Source organism: Macaca mulatta, chromosome 13 (genome assembly GCF_049350105.2).
Source record: "Macaca mulatta isolate MMU2019108-1 chromosome 13, T2T-MMU8v2.0, whole genome shotgun sequence".
Taxonomy (NCBI): Eukaryota; Metazoa; Chordata; class Mammalia; order Primates; family Cercopithecidae; genus Macaca; species Macaca mulatta.
The window spans coordinates 6,209,412-6,227,703 of record NC_133418.1 but is presented as its reverse complement, the minus strand read 5'-3'; the positions used below and the strand labels follow the sequence as shown (position 1 = coordinate 6,227,703).

The following is an 18,292-nucleotide window of genomic DNA, read 5'->3' as shown; positions in this document are numbered from 1 at the left end:
TGGAGAAGAAAAGATGCAGAGAGACTAGGTACTACACTGGAAAGAGGAGAACACAGCAACAGATTGGTTAAAGCCATGAAGAATGCAAGACCCACTGTTGATCCTGTGTGAGCAGGCAACCCGCTTGCTGTCACTCAAGAGCACATTTTCTGCCTACCTGCTGTGGGTCTTGGCACTCAGATCCTTTAGGAAAGCTATAGTGTCTTCTCTTCTGGCATTGAAGGACACTGTGTAGACTGGATACGGGATCTCCAAGGCCCTCTGGAGGAGAAGCTCCTTGGATTCTTCAGGAACATCCCCCACCACAAAGTAGTAAATGGATTCAATCTGCAAAACAGTGGTGCCAATGGTTTATCTCCCTGACATGCCCTAGCTTGGTACTAGACTCGTCAGTAATACCCTTTCTACAAAATGACCTCTTAAAAAAAATGGGCAGAAAGAAAGCAGCCCTGCCCAGGGTTTTCTGAGGACACCAGGGCCAGTCAGGAAGCGAGATATTCAAGGCTTGGTGCCAAGAAAGTCTCTCAACAGTGGCTATTGTCTTGGGTATGGCATGAGAATAATATGGTTGGCAGATTTGGAGAACTTCCTCTGGGCCACAAATATATCGCAGTGGTTATTTTCAAGTCAAGCAATGAAGGAAGGACTGGCACGGCCCCTGCAGGCAGGAAGCTTATCTGCCACCTCCCATGGCAGCGCCAGAATCCTACGATGCAAACTCATGCGTCCTCTGTCTGAGGCAGAATGTGGAAAGGAGGGCACATCCCCAGCTGGCTCCACCTCTGGGCTCACCTCAGCAGGGACTCACACGCCTGGGGCTAGGGTGCGGCTGTCCTGACTGTGCACAGCTGGTCAGATGCCAGGTCCGCCTGCAGTGCCCTGCCTCTCACCACCAAACCAGGCCATGAGAAGAACGGGAGAATAAGCAACCCCTGTGTCCGGACACACACCCACACATACACACACACACACCTGAAACCAGTGATTCTGGAAGATGCACACCTCCCGCAATAAGCAGACAATCCCAGAGAAGTGCCACCTGCTGAACTGACAGAGACAGAACTCTCTATCTCAGGGCAGCCGCTCCTCCCGCCCTGTGGCAGCCCCGCCACCCTCGCTCCTCCCAGGACGGTGCTTCTGCAGTGCTCCCCACCCCTGCCACCCAGGAGCTCTGTCACCTCAGGCAACTGACCTAACTTCAGTGTCTTCCCTTGTAAAAAGGGAGATAATGCAGTTTATTATTCATGGTGGAATTGAAACAGGATGACTTCCAACTATATGTGCATTTCTATACATCTCAGAAAGTAAAAAACCCAAGGAGAGCCAGGAATCCGTATCCTCTCAACCTGCCCTAAAAATGTCTCGATGGACTGTGTCCACACATAACCGGGGAAGAAACCCCAGCAAATGTATTGTGTTAGGGGATAAATAGACGTCACCCTCCCTTTAGGATTCATGACCCTCTCCTTGCTCTAATCCCAAATCCCGATGAGCTGAAGATAGTCAACAAATGGCCTCACCGCAACGTCTATCCCAGGCCTTAAACGCACCTAGCCGGGGAGGTGGGGGTGGTGGGTGGCTTCATGGTTGATTTCTAGTTGGTCGGGGTGCTCTGCCTGCGGCAGATGGAGCAGACTGTGCCAAGGAGGTGGAAGAGATGAGGGTGGGAGGCAGTGGGTGGGGCCCAGACTGGGACTTAGGAGAAGGACAGAGTGCGAGCTGAGATCAGGCCACCTGAGGACCATCCCTCCACCAACGAGGCACAGAAAGCCCCGGACCCTCCCAGGCCTTTCAACATCAGCTCCCTGATTCTAAAAAGTACCAATGGAGCAGTAAAAGACTGAGGAATATTGTAAATTTCCTCAAGTCAGCAAACTGGAAGCGAGAAAAACCCTGAAAGAAGGAGGAAACCAACTTCTCCGGATTCATTATAACCATCCAACACTGCTCTTCCAGCAGACGCGTTCGGTTTCACTCTTTTCCTGGTCTGATGCATGACCTTGTGGCAGATGCATTTAAATGGCTTCCACTTAGCAGGCCTATTATTTGTCCGAGTTTTCCAGTTGCGTCAGTGCCCAAGTTTAGCATGGGGACAGGTTCATCCTGTTGCAAGGGTCTAAATGACACATGGCCTGAGACAGAGGAGCAGACGCAGAGTATTTTCCAGCGTTGGTCAGATGAAGAGGGAGGTGAGGACACACATCTCGAGGTGGCCCGTCAGCCGCTCCTGACGCCACACACGTCCAAGACACGTCATGTAAACTCAGCTTCTTTGCTCTGGCAATAATCCGAAAACCTGAAGTTCTTGTGCAGAAATGTTGTTCCCTTGAGATTTCATCAAAACTGAAAATTGCTGTAGCCAACAGTGAGTCAGGATTTCTTCTCCTTTACTCAGGTTATGATGTTATTCACTATTCATTAAGTTCAGTACTAGGCTTCTTAATCGTATACATTTTCAGTGAACTCTGTACTAGAGATTTCCTGGGACATGCTTTACATTGAGACCACGTGTCCCCCTCACTCTCCTGCACACAGTCTTTCTGCCTCTCCTTTCTGCTCACGCGATGACACTTAGACAAACAGAAAGGAGGATAAATATGCTACCTATTCCTGTCTGCCATCAAACTGGCAAAATGCCTCTTAAAACAACATGGCTTTCAAACTGTTGGCTATTCGGGATGATAAACTAAAATGGATTACTTCACTCAGTACGACAGTCCTGTGGAGCATGAATTATTACCATGCCCAGTTTACAGATGAAGAAACTGAGGCTTGGAAAGGAAAACTGAGTTGGCCTTGGAGCTGGTAGGCCTAGGCTGCCTGGCCCCACAAGCCCTGCCCTTGCTGTCCACAGCTACGCTGTGCTGTTCGTGGCAAGGCTGGTCACCTGTTAGAGATGAATGTGGGCCGGGCGCGGTGGCTCAAGCCTGTAATCCCAGCACTTTGGGAGGCCGAGATGGGCAGATCATGAGGTCAGGAGATTGAGACCATCCTGGCTAACACGGTGAAACCCCGACTCTACTAAAAAATGCAAAAAACTAGCCGGGCGAGGTGGCGGGCGCCTGTAGTCCCAGCTACTCGGGAGGCTGAGGCAGGAGAATGGCGTGAACCCGGGAGGCAGAGCTTGCAGTGAGCTGAGATCCAGCCACTGCACTCCAGCCTGGGCGACAGAGCGAGACTCCGTCTCAAAAAAAAAAAAAAAAAGAGATGAATGTGAGCCCCAGAATTCCGAAAATAAGAGCAAGCAATAGAAGGTGGCCCCGGACAGGTACTTTTTTCACTTCTGTAGTTACCTCACCATCCAAGGGTTCAGGCTCCTACCCCGGATACCAACATCACTGACCAAAAGTTGGGACCAGGAGGTTGTGTGGCTTAAGGGAGTTATCCTCATGGGAATCTGCTCCCTTAACCCGTGTATTTGAGCTCCTTGAAGGCAAAGGCCAATCCTGAGGCTCAGTAGCAGCCTTCAGTCCAGGAGTAGCTTCCTCACCGACCACATTTCCCTAGATGCTGATTTGCACCGAATTTGATAACATGAGTTCCATTCCGCTACTTTAGAGGGAGTCAAAAGCTCTTGCCACTTCATGCTACATCACGTAGGGAGGAGCCTTTATGTTTTCACTTGAAATTCCTTATTCTATCTGGGCCATTCATTCTGCAGCTTCACACAGTAACACGCGTTCTGCCCCGCCAAAGAGTCCTTGACATCTTCCTCGCTGCAGCTTTTGGGGGAAGAAACAAACAGACTAGGAGTGTGTGCTTCTACTCGGACTGCCCTCTGCTCCGCGGGCCAGAGTCTGTGCTCTCATTCCCGAGGCTTCCAGGTACAAAAATCTTCACTCTTCAAAGAGCAAAAAGAAAGTCAACCAGAACAGCAGCGAAAGATCCAGCAAAATTCTGTCTCATTCTGTGCACACCTTTGAACACTGCAACATTTCCGGCCAACTCCAGACCTTGGATCTGACCTCCAAATCCCCCTGTACCTGTGGGAGCCCTCTGCTGTCTCAGCCCATTTGATCTTCTGATTCCCTCCATGGTGGTCACTGTCACCATGGTATAGATCTAGCTCACCTCTCAGATCCCTCCTAAGACCCTTGACCACCACCGACTTTCTGGCCTCCCAGGTTTCAGGGTCCCTGTCCCCACCTGCCATCCTCACCAGCGTCCTGCAAGTCTCAGTAAATTCACCTGTTCAGTCCCACACAGATCGTCTCCCTTCAATTCACAAAACTCAAATCTATGCCATAGCTTGGAAATGAGACCCACATCTTCCCCTCAAACTGAAGAATATCAAAGTTATTTCTTTTCCGACACTTCACTGTTCAACAAGCATTTGTAGAGCCCTCGTTAGGCATCAGAGACACAAAAACGAAAAGATCTGATGCCTGCCTGAACCACTTCAAGGAAATAAATGAGCTGCCAGGGTCATGGATTAACGTGGCCAGGACTCTGGCTTTCAGTCCAGCAGTGAAGGTTCTTTATGAAATCATGCGGGTCTGTCTTTAATCCACTCACTTGGTCTCCCAGGAAATATGATTAAAAGAAACCAAAAACTAAACAGATGTGCGCCAGCAGGTGGACGGAAGAGAGGCTGAGAACAGAATCAGAAATGCAGGTATCTTCGGGGTAGATGGCCTTGTCCCGGCAGGAAGCAAAGCCCCTCAGTCTTCTTAGGCAGCTTAGAACGAGGGCTCTGGGTAAACAGCCTTCCCTTTCATCCTGTACACCACCCTTTCTCGTGAGGCTTGGGAAGCTACTAACTTCCAAAGATGCATGTCCTGGACCAGGGCTACTGAAGAGCAGAATCGCTGTGCCAGTCCACACACCCGGTCTCTGAGGATGTCAACCCCCTCAACCACCAAACAAGTCCCCAGGACCCCACCTGCTGCCCTCCCCGTGAGCCAGGTTCCTTTTCATGGGACGCAACAGTAATTCATCCATCAATAGTGCTCTTCGAGTGCTATGAGTAGAGCCAGTATTTCAACAGACCTCCCACTCTGCACATGCTCTACTTAGACCTCAAGGCTCCCTTCTCTCATTGCTTCCTGTTTCAGTCTTCCTGGCCCGCGGTGGTTACAAAGCCTGTGCCTGGAGGGGGCCAGGAGCCTCTCTGGGCATCTTCCTTCTCCATGACCAAGCACGTGGTTCAGCCCTACTCTTCATGTGGACTTGGTACGGAAACCAGACTTGCATGTTAATTTGTGGGCACAAGACAACGCCCACTTTCCTGGCTCCTCTCAGCACCCGCTCATGCAGGGAGGCGCTGGCCTGCGGCAGGCTGTCATCTGTAGGAACAGTCTGGGGTTTATAGTTGCTGTTCAAAAAATTCCTTAAGCCTTCCATCTTTTCTCTTCAGAGCAAACAGCAGCCATCTGGATGAATTCGGAACTCACCGGGACGGGCACGACAGGCATGGAGCAGAGAAGCAGGACTTATGGGAACCCACTCCCCCCAGCCCTCGCCACACACACATGTGGTTTTTAACTCCTCATAAAACACAGGACACGGCATTTTTATATGCAAGGCAGTTGCATTTACTAGAATTTTCCTTGAGACTACCCCCAGATCGAGGCTGTGGGCAGAGGGGCACAGCGGTCTGTGCAGGCCTTGCCTGTGCTGCTCCACGGTCTCTTCTCAAAAGCTTTCAGGCTGCATTTGATGATCAGTGCCTGGGAGCTTCTTTCTTAGTTCCTTTTCTTCCATAGGACTTCCCTGGAACTCACTGAATTGTTCCTTACTTCCTGGGATAGGAATGAACCCCAGAGAAAGGAGAGGCACGAACCAGAAAGGCAGGGTCACTGGGGGATCCTGCAGTTAGATCAGGGGGCCACAGTCAGCCAGGTTCATAGACAAAGAGGACAGCCATGTGCACAGGCTCATGCACACACACCCTGAGCCTGGGAAATGTTCCATTTTTTTGAATGCTTATTAAGGTGTCCAGACACTTGAAATTTTACAGATGTTAAAACAAACTCAAAGGACCAAGGAACAAAGTAGCTTGTATCTGGTTCTTCCTTGATGGAAAACATTTGTTCCTTTGGCCTTGGAAGGAAAAACAATGTGTTTCCAATTACAAACCATCACCCTCGGTATTGGTAAACACAGGCCAGTGACCGCTGGGGGCTATCTTTCAAGATGCCAACATGTGGCTTCTTTCTCCAACAATGGATTTCTTGATGCAGCTGGGTAAAGCTTGAAACCTTCAGAAACCCCAGGCTTCCCCAGTGGAGGAAACACGTAACTGATAAGTAACTGTGTCCAAAGGCAAGCAGACCTTCCCACAGGGAGTCAAGGCTGGCCAAAGGACCCCACCTGCCCAGACTGTGTCTCCACTGGCTTGCCACTGCCCCAACCCTCCCATCACTAGAGTCATTCCCAGAAACACAGACCCTGTGGCTCAAAGAGACGTAACATACCACCATCTAATCACTTCTTCCAGGTAAAGCTTTATTTCCAAAAGGTCCCTATCAAAATTCATGTCAATACATTGACATCCAAAAATGGATGGAGTCATCAGCTTGTATGCACTTCACCTTAGGAAGTATACGACCGATGACAGATCCATCTGTGAAGAAGACGAACTAGAAAAGATTCAGAATGTGGATGCTGGGAAAACCCTATTTCCTCATCCTCAGGGTTCTATGAGGAATCTTCCAATCTCTCTCTCCTCCCCATAAGAGACAGACTGACCGATCTAATTGGCAGGAGAGCAAGAGTGAAGTTAATATGGCAGAGATGCACAACTATGGCCTCACTCCTGTCTTTTCTCGATGCTCGGTGGGTGTAAGTCGCACTTGGCTCTCCCAACACTGGCTAAACAAGGGTCTACCCTGCATCCCCAGTCACCCTACAGAGGGAGCCTAGCCAGGTTCAGGGGACGGGTATTCAGGGGCCTCATTTGGGTTGCTCCAGCTATGCCATCACCATCAGTGCCTGATGGGATCTCTGTCGGATCCTGCTGGGAGGGGCCTAAGATCAGTTGAAGGGCTGTGTAAAGTCACTGAATGTGAAGAGTTAAGCTGGAAACCACCTCCATGGCCTGTGGCCAGCCATGGACACGTACTTACAGTCTTGTCTTTCCCGGCTTCCAGCAGAGCATCCAGGCAGCCAACCTCGCTCGCAGTCAGTTCAACAGTCAGTGTCTCAACCCAGCTGATGGCAGCAGCTATAGACTGTTTGGTCACAGGAGTAGCATTTTCCTGCCACTTCACAGGCTCTTGAGAAACCCTGAAAGGGATCACATGGAGTAGTCACGGGGCAGTGATCGATGCTACTGGGGATGCCAACCCTCCGTCTCACAGCTGTGAGCAGCAAGCCTCCAACATCCATCTCTAGAGCCGAAAAAGAAAGAAATCATAGCTCCCAGCCCTCTGATGTTACCAACAAAACCAGCAGGTCGTTTAAGACAGGTTCCCAAACCACCACTATCTTCTATAAGTCGTGCTGACTAGGAAAAACAATGTTTACATGAGAAACAGAAAGGTAACAATTAACAATAAGTCTTTTAAAACATTAAGAGAAGTTATTTTTTATAAACAGGCAAGTGTATATGTAACTGGCTTCTCTTAATAGCAAATTTATAATAATTCACAGTATTAAGATTTGCAAATCACCAGCAATTCTATTACTCTAAAATTTTATTTTTAATTCCTTCACGACATTGTTTTCATTGTCCTGAAAGATTCCCATCGGTTGCCTTCTTCTGTATTAATACTGGTATTGTTTTGAGCTCAGCAGAGTATTAGCTTTTAAATCCTGAGAAAATTTGGTAAAACCATTTCGTTTGGGCTTGTACATGACTGGTAGAACCCCCAACTCCAAAAAAAAGAAGAGCCATTTGAATCATCTCAATTTATTTGCAATTGATAACTGCAAATAAACTGGCCTGATTGCCCCCATGGCCCGCCACCAGAAGCAGGGCTGGCTCACACTTGTGTCTGCTGTGTGCTTCCTGGGTAGAGGATCTGGCTGAGTGGCATCTACGTTGTACAGAGGTTTCCAAGAAAGCAAAAGCTTTGCAGACTTAAGTACTTGATTCCTTCAGTAATATACCTGTGACAGAAACAGGAATCTAGACAAACATAATTAGGCATTGTCCCCAGAGATGTCCTCTATTTAGCTGAAAGTATTTGATTAAAACCAGAAAAACTGAATCAGGTACATCCTTTCCCGACCCTTATCCAGATGTTTTTTGTCAGGGAGGTGCAATCACTTTTCCAGATGAGAAGTTAGTGCTGAGGTCCAAATTCTCTTGAATCCAAGATTCCATAAATAATTGGTTATGAAAACTCTGAAATATGGGAAATTCCGTACAGCCAGCCACCTGTTGTTCTGGTGAAAGGGGTCAACTTATAGGGGAGGTCAACTTGAGTTGCAACTTCAGTCTGGAAAATCAGTGAAATTAGTGACCTTCGAATTCATGACCCTAGTTAAAAGCTAAAATGAATGAAGAGATTTATGACCTTAAATATACATTTGCCATAACTCATATTCTTATATTTTAACCTTCCCATGCACGGAAGAAATGCCTGTTTCTAAATCTCTTTTAAGGTGAAAGCTAAGACACCCTGTGCAAAGAAGATAAAAGTTCCTAAGATTTATTCACTGTGGGATTGCTGCTGAAATTACATCTTCCAGGAAAGTGTAAGATAATGCCTCTTCCCTCACCAGAGAGAGAACTGTGTCAGCTGTGCTGCTTAATTCCAAATACGTACAAATTCCTATGAAGTTTCACTAAAATACTCCCTTCCTATGGGAACTCACCGTATGATATTGAACGTGGTTATGTGAGCCACCTGCTCCTGGAGAACCATTGTTAGAGCCTCTCGGCACAGATCAAGCTCCCGCTCCCGAATGCAGCCAAAATCCAGCACTATGGTGATGCACTGTTCCAGGATGACACCAAAAATCTGCCGGCTTTTGCTGGTGAGCCAGTCCATTCGCTGTTTGTAGCTCTCCACAGCTTGTGTTAAATGTTCCACAAACTGATAAATCAGTTCTGACTTAGCTGTCAGCTTAATGAAAATAAAAGACAAAAACAATAAAACAACATGAAAATAAGTCATTTGAACCACAGTGCTGCCACTGAGAACTGTGCACTGATAACAATGTTGTCAATGATCCTCCAAACACTACAGAATCCAGGAGAAAATGTTCCAGTCTTTCAACTGAAAAACCCTTGGATTCTCCACAGAAGAAAAGATGATGTGATCTATTCAAAATACAGCAGTCCTTAAAAGAAATCTTACCAGATTATGTTTTATCTTTACAGTTACAGATTAGAGTATTAGCTTTTAAATCCTGATTACCTTTATCAGAAAAAGCCCAGGACCCTCTTAAGAAATTAGGTAGAAGACTGAGGCAGGAGAAGGGCGTGAACCCGGGAGGCGGGGCTTGCAGTGAGCCAAGATTGCACCACTGCACTCCAGCCTGGGAGACAGCAAGACTCCGTCTCAAAAAAAAAAAAAAAAAAAAAGAAAGGAAGAAAGAAATTAGGTAGAAGACCAACAAAGGCAGATGGAAAGTAATATCTCACTAAAATGTTTTCCTAAATATAACATCTCGAAAATGCTACTGAACATGCCAGCACACCTTCCTGGCTTCCTCTAAGGGATGCCATCCCAGCTACACATCCTTCTGCTCATGACCTTTGTCCTCACGCCCCCCTCTCTCGGGAGAAGCTGCCCTGCACCTGGACCACCTGATCACTCACTGCTGCTACCAACAGCCCTTGGGCTGCCCCCAAATGGTGACACGGACTTGCAGGAAGTTTCTTGTATGTGCAAATAAACCATCCTTCACATAGATCAGACACACTGTGCAAGGCCTTTCAGGAGGTAGAGAGGCAATAGAAGACATAGAAAAGGAACAAGAAAAAAATGTACCCTATTCTGTGACAAAGCACTTTTATTTTATTTTATTTTATTTATTTTATTTTATTTTTGCAGTTGCAAGATTTAATAGAGTGAAAACAGACCTCCTATATGAAGGGAGGGGACCCAAAGAGGTGAGCCACTGCCGGCTGGAATGCCTGGGTTTATATCCCGATCATTGTCCCTCCCGCTGTGCTCTCAGGCAACGGATGATTGGCTACGTCTTTACCTCCTGTTTTTGTCTAATTAGCATTTTAGTGAGCGCTCTTGACCATCTGATTGGCCAGGTGTGAGCTAAGTTGCAAGCCCCATGTTTAAAGGTAGAAGTGGTCACCTTCCCAGCGAGGCTTAGGGATTCTTACTCGGAGCACATTTTAAAAGAAGAAACAGTACTTTATCTTGGAAAATGCGCTTTCAGACCACATCACCTCCTTCCACATTTTTGTGCCTTGGCTCAGGCTCCTTCCTTCCCTGTCCCATGTGTCTCTCAAGCTCATTCCTCAAGCTCCAGCATCACTTCTTGGAGGCTTCTCCTGGCCCCTTAAGACAGAATTACCAACTCCTTCACCAGCATCCACAGCTGCTGCTACAACACAGAAGCCAGGGCGGGCACAGCACAGGGAATGTGGGGGTGGGTTTTGAAGGTAAAGGGAGAGATGTTTTTAAGGGTTTGGCATTGATTTTAATGTGGTTCAGATAAAAAATACACTTAGCACATCAAACTCAAGATTCCACACACAGTATTGCTTAGGACCAGGCTTAGTTTAAAAAGTAATTTAAGCTGGACCAGGCATGGTGGCTCATGCCTGTAATCCCAGGACTCTGGGAGGCCAAGATGGGCAAATCACCTGAGGTCAGGAGTTCGAGACCAGCCTGGCCAAAATGGTGAAACCCCATCTCTACTACAAATACAAAAATTAGCTGGATACGGTGGTGCACACCTGTAGCTACTTGGGAGGCCGAGGCTGGAGAATCGCTTGAACCTGGAAGACAGAGTAAGCTGAGATGGCACCACTGCCCTACAGCCTGGGCGACAGAGCAAAACTCCATCTCAAAAAAAAAAAAAAAAAAAAGTAATTTAAGCTTTGGAAAAAGTAAGTAGTGGGTACATCTTCAAGCTGAAGGCAACCTACCATTCGCATCATGGAGGTTTCTCCAAGGGCTGAATGACCTGCCTGTCCCTCTTACAGTTTCCCTCCAGGCTCTCTGCTGTTTCCTGGGCAGCCCCAACACCCCTTCAGGGTATTTTCACCCGCAGCCCCCTGCTGCCCCACCAGAGCATTGCCAGCGGCCCCTGATGGAAGGCTTCTGCCAGCTGCCTGGTAGCACATTGGCTGCCCCAGCACAGCCAGTGCTCGACCTCAAGGGGCCAGAGGACAAAGCCACAGCCCAGTCCTAGGCCCCAGGGTGACAGCACGCAGCCCAGGAATGCTGAGTTGAGCCTTGGCCCTCTGAAAACATCCAGAAACAAAGCCAATCAACTATACCCAACTCACACCATAGTCAAACCCTCAAGGGAAATAAACAACATAAAAACAAAAAGGCCCATCCAAAGGATGGCAACTTAAAAGGATGAAGACACATCAGCCTTCACAGGTGAGAAAGAACCAGTGAAAGAATTCAGGAAACTCTCAGTCTAGAGTGTCCTCTTATCTCCAAGCAATTGTACTAGCTCTTCAGCAGTGGTTCTTAACCGGATTGAAATGGCTGAAATGACACTGAATTCAGGATCTGGATGTCAAGAAAGCTCATAAAGATACAGGAGAAGGTGGAAACCCAATCCAAGGAAAACAGTAAAATGATCCAAGAACTGGATGACATCGCCATATTAAGAAAGAACCAAACTGAACTTTTGGAACTGAACAATTCACTACAGAAATATCATAATACCATTAAAATCATTAACAACAAAATAGACCGAGCTGGGGAAAGAACTTCAAAGTTGAAGAACCACTCCTTTGAATCAATGTAGGCAGACAAAAGTAAAGAAAAGGGGCCAGGCATGGTGCCTTACACCTGTAATCTGAGGCATGAGGTCGAGGCCAAGGCAGGTGGGAGGCCCAGGCAGGCGGATTGCTTGAGCTTAGGAGTTCAAGACCAACCTGGGCAACATGGCGAGACCCTGTCTGCAAAAAATACAAAAATCAGCTGGGTGCGGTGGCACACGCCTGTGGCCCCAACTACTTGGGGGCTTGAGGTGGGAGGATTGCTTGGACCTCGGAGGTCAAGGCTGCAGTGAGCCATGATCACACCACTGCACTCCAGCCTCGGTGATAGAACAAGAACGTGTCTCAAAAGAAAAAAAGAATTTTAAAAAATGAAGGAAACCTCTGAGACATGAGAGATTATGTAAAGAGACCAAACTTTTTCAGGCATTCCTGAAAGAGAAGGAGGGTAAACAACTGGAAGACATATTCGAGGATAGGGTCTACAAAAATTTTCTCAAAAAAAAAAAAAAAGTACCAAAAAAAAGTAATTTAAGTTTTCTAAATATTAGGAAACAGTAGTCCAGGTGGTACATGGATGTACATGGACATGAACAAATACCCATAAATGGACGTGATGGGACATGTGTCTCCAACAGACTTTGAGCTCCATGTGGTTGGCCAGGGTCTGCACAGGGCCTGACATGTAGGAGACATGAGACTCAGGTGCTGAACTGCTGGGAGTAAAGGACTCTGGTCAGAGGTGGTGCTCATTCTCCTATCTGCAAATGCTGCCCCTATTCCTAATGCTTCTCTCAGATAATGGCAGTTGGCTCTTGGCTTTCAGATCATCTCTGTCATATTTTTTCCCTTTATTTTCAAAGCAAAACAAAGTGGTAATGTGCAAAGGTTTTTATTTCTCATCAAGAGCTTTCTGCACTAATTTCTAATGGATCAAAAACTTCCTTCCTCGGCCATGACTTTTATCACCCTACCAATGCCAAAAGAAAACCCCCGGCCTAATAAGGGCTTGGCTCAGCTGCATCACTGCCAAGTAGCACAAGTCTCTCTCCACCCCGCACTCCTCGATGTGATGTCAGCACCATGTCACAGGACTGTGCATTGAGGGAACTCTGACTTACATTGTATACTCTGCCATCTTCTGCTCTGTAGAACTGTGGAAACAGACCATCAGCATACCGAGAAGCCACAAGTCTCCCCAGAGACGCCACATAATCTGCATTTTTATAAAGAAAAACAATCAAAACAGTAGTACATGAGTGAACCTTCTTATTTTTATTTTGAAATGTTTTTCTCTGACACCATTCAAATTATATCTTGTGCTATCAATAATCTGTGATGCTTTCTATTCTGTTCTAAATCATGAAGTATTTCTAGGTGCTGTGATAAACATAACTGTCTATGGCATTGTAATCTTTTTATTATTATTATACTTTAAGTTCTAGGGTACATGTGCACAACGTGCAGGTTTGTTACATGTGTATACATGTGCCATGTTGGTGTGCTGCACCCATTAACTCGTCATTTACATTATGTATATCTCCTAATGCTAACCCTCCCCGAGCCCCCCACCCCCCGGCAGGCCCTGGTGTGTGATGTTCCCCATCCTGTGTCCAAGTGTTCTCATTGTTCAATTCCCACCTATGAGTGAGAACAGCATTTTAATCTTTTAATGCATGAATAAACAGGAAGAATAGGATTTGTGTCCTAGCGTCCTTGTACTTTGGTCCAGAATAATTACAGCAGAGGTTTAAAAAAAAAAAAAAGCAACATAGAAATTATTTTAATTCCTGAAAGTTATTCGTGACTTGGACTTAGTTTTCAGGGTTTTTAAAATTTCAGTTAGATATTTCCTACTGTACTCTCAACTGGAGGGTCAGAATTAAATCACTGAAATAAAGCCAGCCAGTAATAGATTCAGAATTGCCATACAGAATGTCAGAACTACAAGATTTTCTTCTCATCAGATCATATGCTCAGCTGTTCAAATATCTGTTGCATAAACCCTTATTGGGTGCCTACCATGTACTAGGCATGTTTACAGGATGGGAATACAATTGTTACCTACAACATAGTCCTACTCCTTCATGGAACTCTCAGAAGGCTACGGAGAGGCTTCAAAGACTGACTAGGATTTGGCAGGACAGAAGATGAGGTAAGACTTCACAGAGATGTTTTTAATCTGATGATTATTTTATTGTAATTTTAATTATTGTTTTTAAGTCCCAAAGGTGGGAGACAGAATGGTGGTACTTGTGGTGCCGGTACTTCCTTCCCTCTGCCTTACTAGGGAGGCAGGATAACAGCCTCCTCTGGAAATCTAAAAAGACCAAGGCTGAATTTTATAGACAACCTGGCCAGGCTTGCTCCCCAATCACAAGGGCTGATTTCAAGTCTTGAAGTGCAACCTTCACAATAGTAAGGAGTAAAGAGTAAAGAATAGACACTTGAATTCCATCAGCAATAATCTCACTCAATAGACCTCTCCAGCTCTAAAATTTGTGTTTCCAAGATTCACTTTCTTAGCTGACATTGATGAAGTGAGTAAATATCACTAGCATTCTCTGTTTACCTAAGACATTTATCTGGAGGTGGGAGAGGAAGCTGTTTTTTGAGGCTTGAAGGAAATAAGTCTATGGAAGGCTTCATAAGCTGTATTGGGAATTAAATGCAAGGCATTGTGAGTTCTGCATCCAATAACAGTGGAGTAGATTGTATTGGCTAACCTTCACACAGAAAAATATTATAAATTCTGGACAAAATATAAAAGGAGCTATTTGTAGGCATTAGAGAGCAATCTAGAACATGCAGAAACTGGAATCACAATCATCCTGAAAAGGAGGACATTTTTGAGGTGAGGTTTGTATATATTTAGCAGGAAAGAGAGAGAGATTGGAGTTTGAGTCCAGCCAACTTAACTGCCTACTAGAATGAAAATCAGCTCTCCATCTATCAACTGATAAATGGATAAGAAAATCATGGTACATCCATACAGTGGAATACATATGGCTGCAAAAAGGAATAAAGTATTGGTGCTGGTTACAACGTGGATGAACCTTAAAAACATTAAGCTAAGTAAAAGAAACCAGTCACAAAAGACCACATTTTATAAATTCCATTTAAATGAAATGCTCAGAACAAGCAAATCTATAGAGACAATTTAGGGATAGGAAAGTGTAGAGCTAAGAAGTACAGAGTTTCTTTTTGAGGTGATAAAAACATTCTAAATAGTTGCGCATATCCGTGAATACACTAAAACCACTGAATTGTAGGTAGGTAAATTATAGTTCAATAAAGGTGTTATAAATAATATACACATATCAATTTTTGTACGAATAAAAATCAGTTCTCCTAGAAGAAGGATTATACAGTTGATCCTTGAATAACATAGTTTTGAACTGCACAGGTCTACTTATATGCAGATTTTTTTTCAACCAAATATGGATAAAAATACAGTATCAGTAGAATGTGAAACCCACTCATACAGAGGGCCAACTTTTCATATATTGTGAAGAGCCAACTGCAGGAACTGAGTATGCATGGATTTGGTATACACAGGGGGTCCTGGAACCAATCTTTTGCATATACCAAAGGAAAACTATACAACCCAAAGTCCCTACAACCATCCACACAGCATAAAACAAAAAATAATCAGATATATAAAGAGAAAAATGTGACCAATAGTCAAAAGAAAAAGCAATCAATAAAACCTACCCTGAAATGGACCAGATGTTGAAATTACAAGAAAAAGGCCTCAATATATTTTAAGTATACTGTAAACATTGTATTTATATATATATATAATGTTGAAGGGAAAGAAAATTGTGATCCTAATAAGTGAACAAATGGGTATCTTAGTATAGAAATTGAAAAGAAGGAAAATTTTAGAACAAAAAGTACAGTATTTGTATGGGCTTCACAGCAGATTGGAGGTACCAGAATAAAGTGTTAGTAACCTAGAAAATCTGTCAAGAGAAATTACTCAATCTGATAAACAAAGAGAAAAAAAATATTGACAAAATGAACAAGAGTTTCAGTGACCTGTGGGACAATATCAAGATGCTTAGCAAACTATAATTTGAGTCTCAGAAGAAAAAGAGAGAACAGATAGGATGTAAAAATAGATTAGAAGAAATAATAGTTGAAAATTTCCAAGATTTGATTAAAAACAAACCTACAGATCCAAGAAGCTCGATAAATCCAATGCAATATATGTACAAAGAAAACCAAAAGAAGGCATATCCTACTACAAATAATAACACAATAGCTGAAAACCAAGAATAAAGAGGAAAAATCTTAAAAGCAGTCATAGAAAAAAAGATACATTATATACATCATATAGAGGGAAAATGTTATGGATTATGTCTGATTTCTCAGATGAAAAGGTGGAAATCAGAAAACAATGGCTTGACATGTTTAAAGGTCAGAAAAAAAAAAACTTCAACCAATAATTATAAAACCAGCAAAGTGTTCTTCAAGAATGAAGGTAATGACTTCAAACTATCCTACAAGGACACAGTAACCAACACAGCAAGGTACTGGTAAACACACACACACACACACACACACACACACACACACACCCCAGACATACAGACCAATGGAACAGAATACAGAACCAAAAATAAAGCCACACAACTACAGTCATATGATCTTCAACAAAGCTGACAAAAATAAGCAATGAGGAAAGGACTCCCTACTCAATAAATAGCTCTAAAATAGCTGGCTAGCTATATGCAGAAGAATGAAACTGGACCCCTACCTTTCACTATATACAAAAATTAATTGAAGATGGATTAAAAATTTAAACCTAAGATCCTACTTTAATCCTAGAAGAAAATCTAAGAAATATTATTCTGGACGTAGGCCTTGGCAAATAATTTATAACTAAGTCCTCAACAGCAATTGCAACAAAAACAAAAATTGATAAGTAGGACTTAATTAAATTAAAGAGCTTCTGCTCAGCAAAAGAAACTATCAACAGAGTAAACAATTTATAGAGTCAGAGAAAGTATTTGCAAATATTTATTGAAAATATGTGCAAACTATGCATCCAACAAAGAATATCCAGAATCTATAAGGAAGTTAAACTATTCAGCAAGCAAAAAAACAAATAACCCCATTTAAAAATGGGCAAGAGACATGAATAGACACTTCTCAAAAGAAGACATGTAAGTGGATAAGAAACAAGAAACAAGAAAAAATGCCCAACATTACTAATCATCAGAGAAATGCAAATCAAAACCACAATGAGATATCATTTCACACCAGTCACAATGGCTACTATTAAAAAGTCAAAAATTTACAGATGTTGGTGAGATTGTGGAGAAAAGGGAATGCTTACACACTGTTGGTGGGAATGTAAATTAGTACAACCTCTATGGAAAACAGGATGGAGACTTCTTTAAGAACTAAAATAGAACTACCCTTTGATCCCACTATTGGTTATCTACCCAATGGAAAAGAAATTATTTTATCAAAAAGACACCCACCTTATGTGTTTATTGTAGCACTATTTTTAAAATGTGGTCTATATATATATATATATTTCTATTTTATATATATATATATATATATATAGACCACATGGTGTGTATAGACTGTGAAATACTACTCATCCATTTCAAAAGATAAAATCATGTCTTTTACAGCAACATATATGGAACTGGAGGCCATTATTTTTAATGAAATAACTCAGAAACAAAGTGAAAAACCACATCTTCTCACTTTTAAGTGGCATGTAAACACACAGACATGCAGAGAAAAATAGACACTGGAGAATCCAAAAGGTGGGGGAAGCAGGGGTTGTATTAGCCCGTTTTCACACTGTTGATAAAGACACACCAAATCCAAGCAATTTACAAAAGAAAGAGGTTTAATGGACCTACAGTTCCACGTGGCTGGGGAGCCCTCACAATCATGGCGGAAGGCAAGGAAGAGCAAGTCACGTCTTACATGGATGGCAGCACGCAAAGAGAGTTTGTGCAAAGGAACTCCTCTTCTTAAAACCATCAGATCTTGTGAGACTTATTCACTATTGCAAAAACAGCATGAGAAAGACCTGCCTCCATGATTCAATTACCTCCCACTGGGTGCCTCCCACAAACATGGGAATTGTGGGAGTTACAATTCAAGATGAGATCTAGGTAGACACACAGCTAGACTGTATCAAGGGTGAAGGATGAAATACTGCTTATTGGGTACAATGTGCACTATTTGGATGATGGATCCACTAAAAGCCCATAACACAACTGCACCTGTATACCTAAATCTAAAAATACAAATAAAATTTTAGAAATGTCCCAGTTTCAATAAAAAAATCATTCATCATTCAAAAACCCAGGAAGATTATAAAAAAGACAACTGACAATATCAACACCAAGATGAGAGATGTCATAGAATGACCTAACAAGGATTTTAAAGCAACAACCATAAAAATACTTAACAGCAATTACAAACATTCTTAAAATGAAT

At 43.8% G+C, this 18,292-nt stretch overlaps 1 protein-coding gene across 6 annotated transcripts in view; it reads right to left on the bottom strand.

Annotated features, from left to right (window-relative positions):
- VWA3B (von Willebrand factor A domain containing 3B) overlaps window positions 1-18,292 on the bottom strand; it is a 270,056-nt gene that overhangs the window by 229,439 nt on the left and 22,325 nt on the right. For all 6 annotated transcript variants that reach the window (XR_013402590.1, XR_013402591.1, XR_013402592.1 and 3 more), the window contains exons 3-6: window positions 12,940-13,034; window positions 8,764-9,014; window positions 7,068-7,227; window positions 158-327 (exon numbers count right to left, since the gene is read on the bottom strand). Coding sequence is in view for 3 of the 6 variants with exons in the window: in XM_015112923.3 (XP_014968409.3) it covers window positions 158-327; window positions 7,068-7,227; window positions 8,764-9,014; window positions 12,940-13,034 (676 nt within the window). In the remaining 3 variants the exon portion in view is untranslated. The remainder of the gene's footprint in view (window positions 1-157; window positions 328-7,067; window positions 7,228-8,763; window positions 9,015-12,939; window positions 13,035-18,292) is intronic.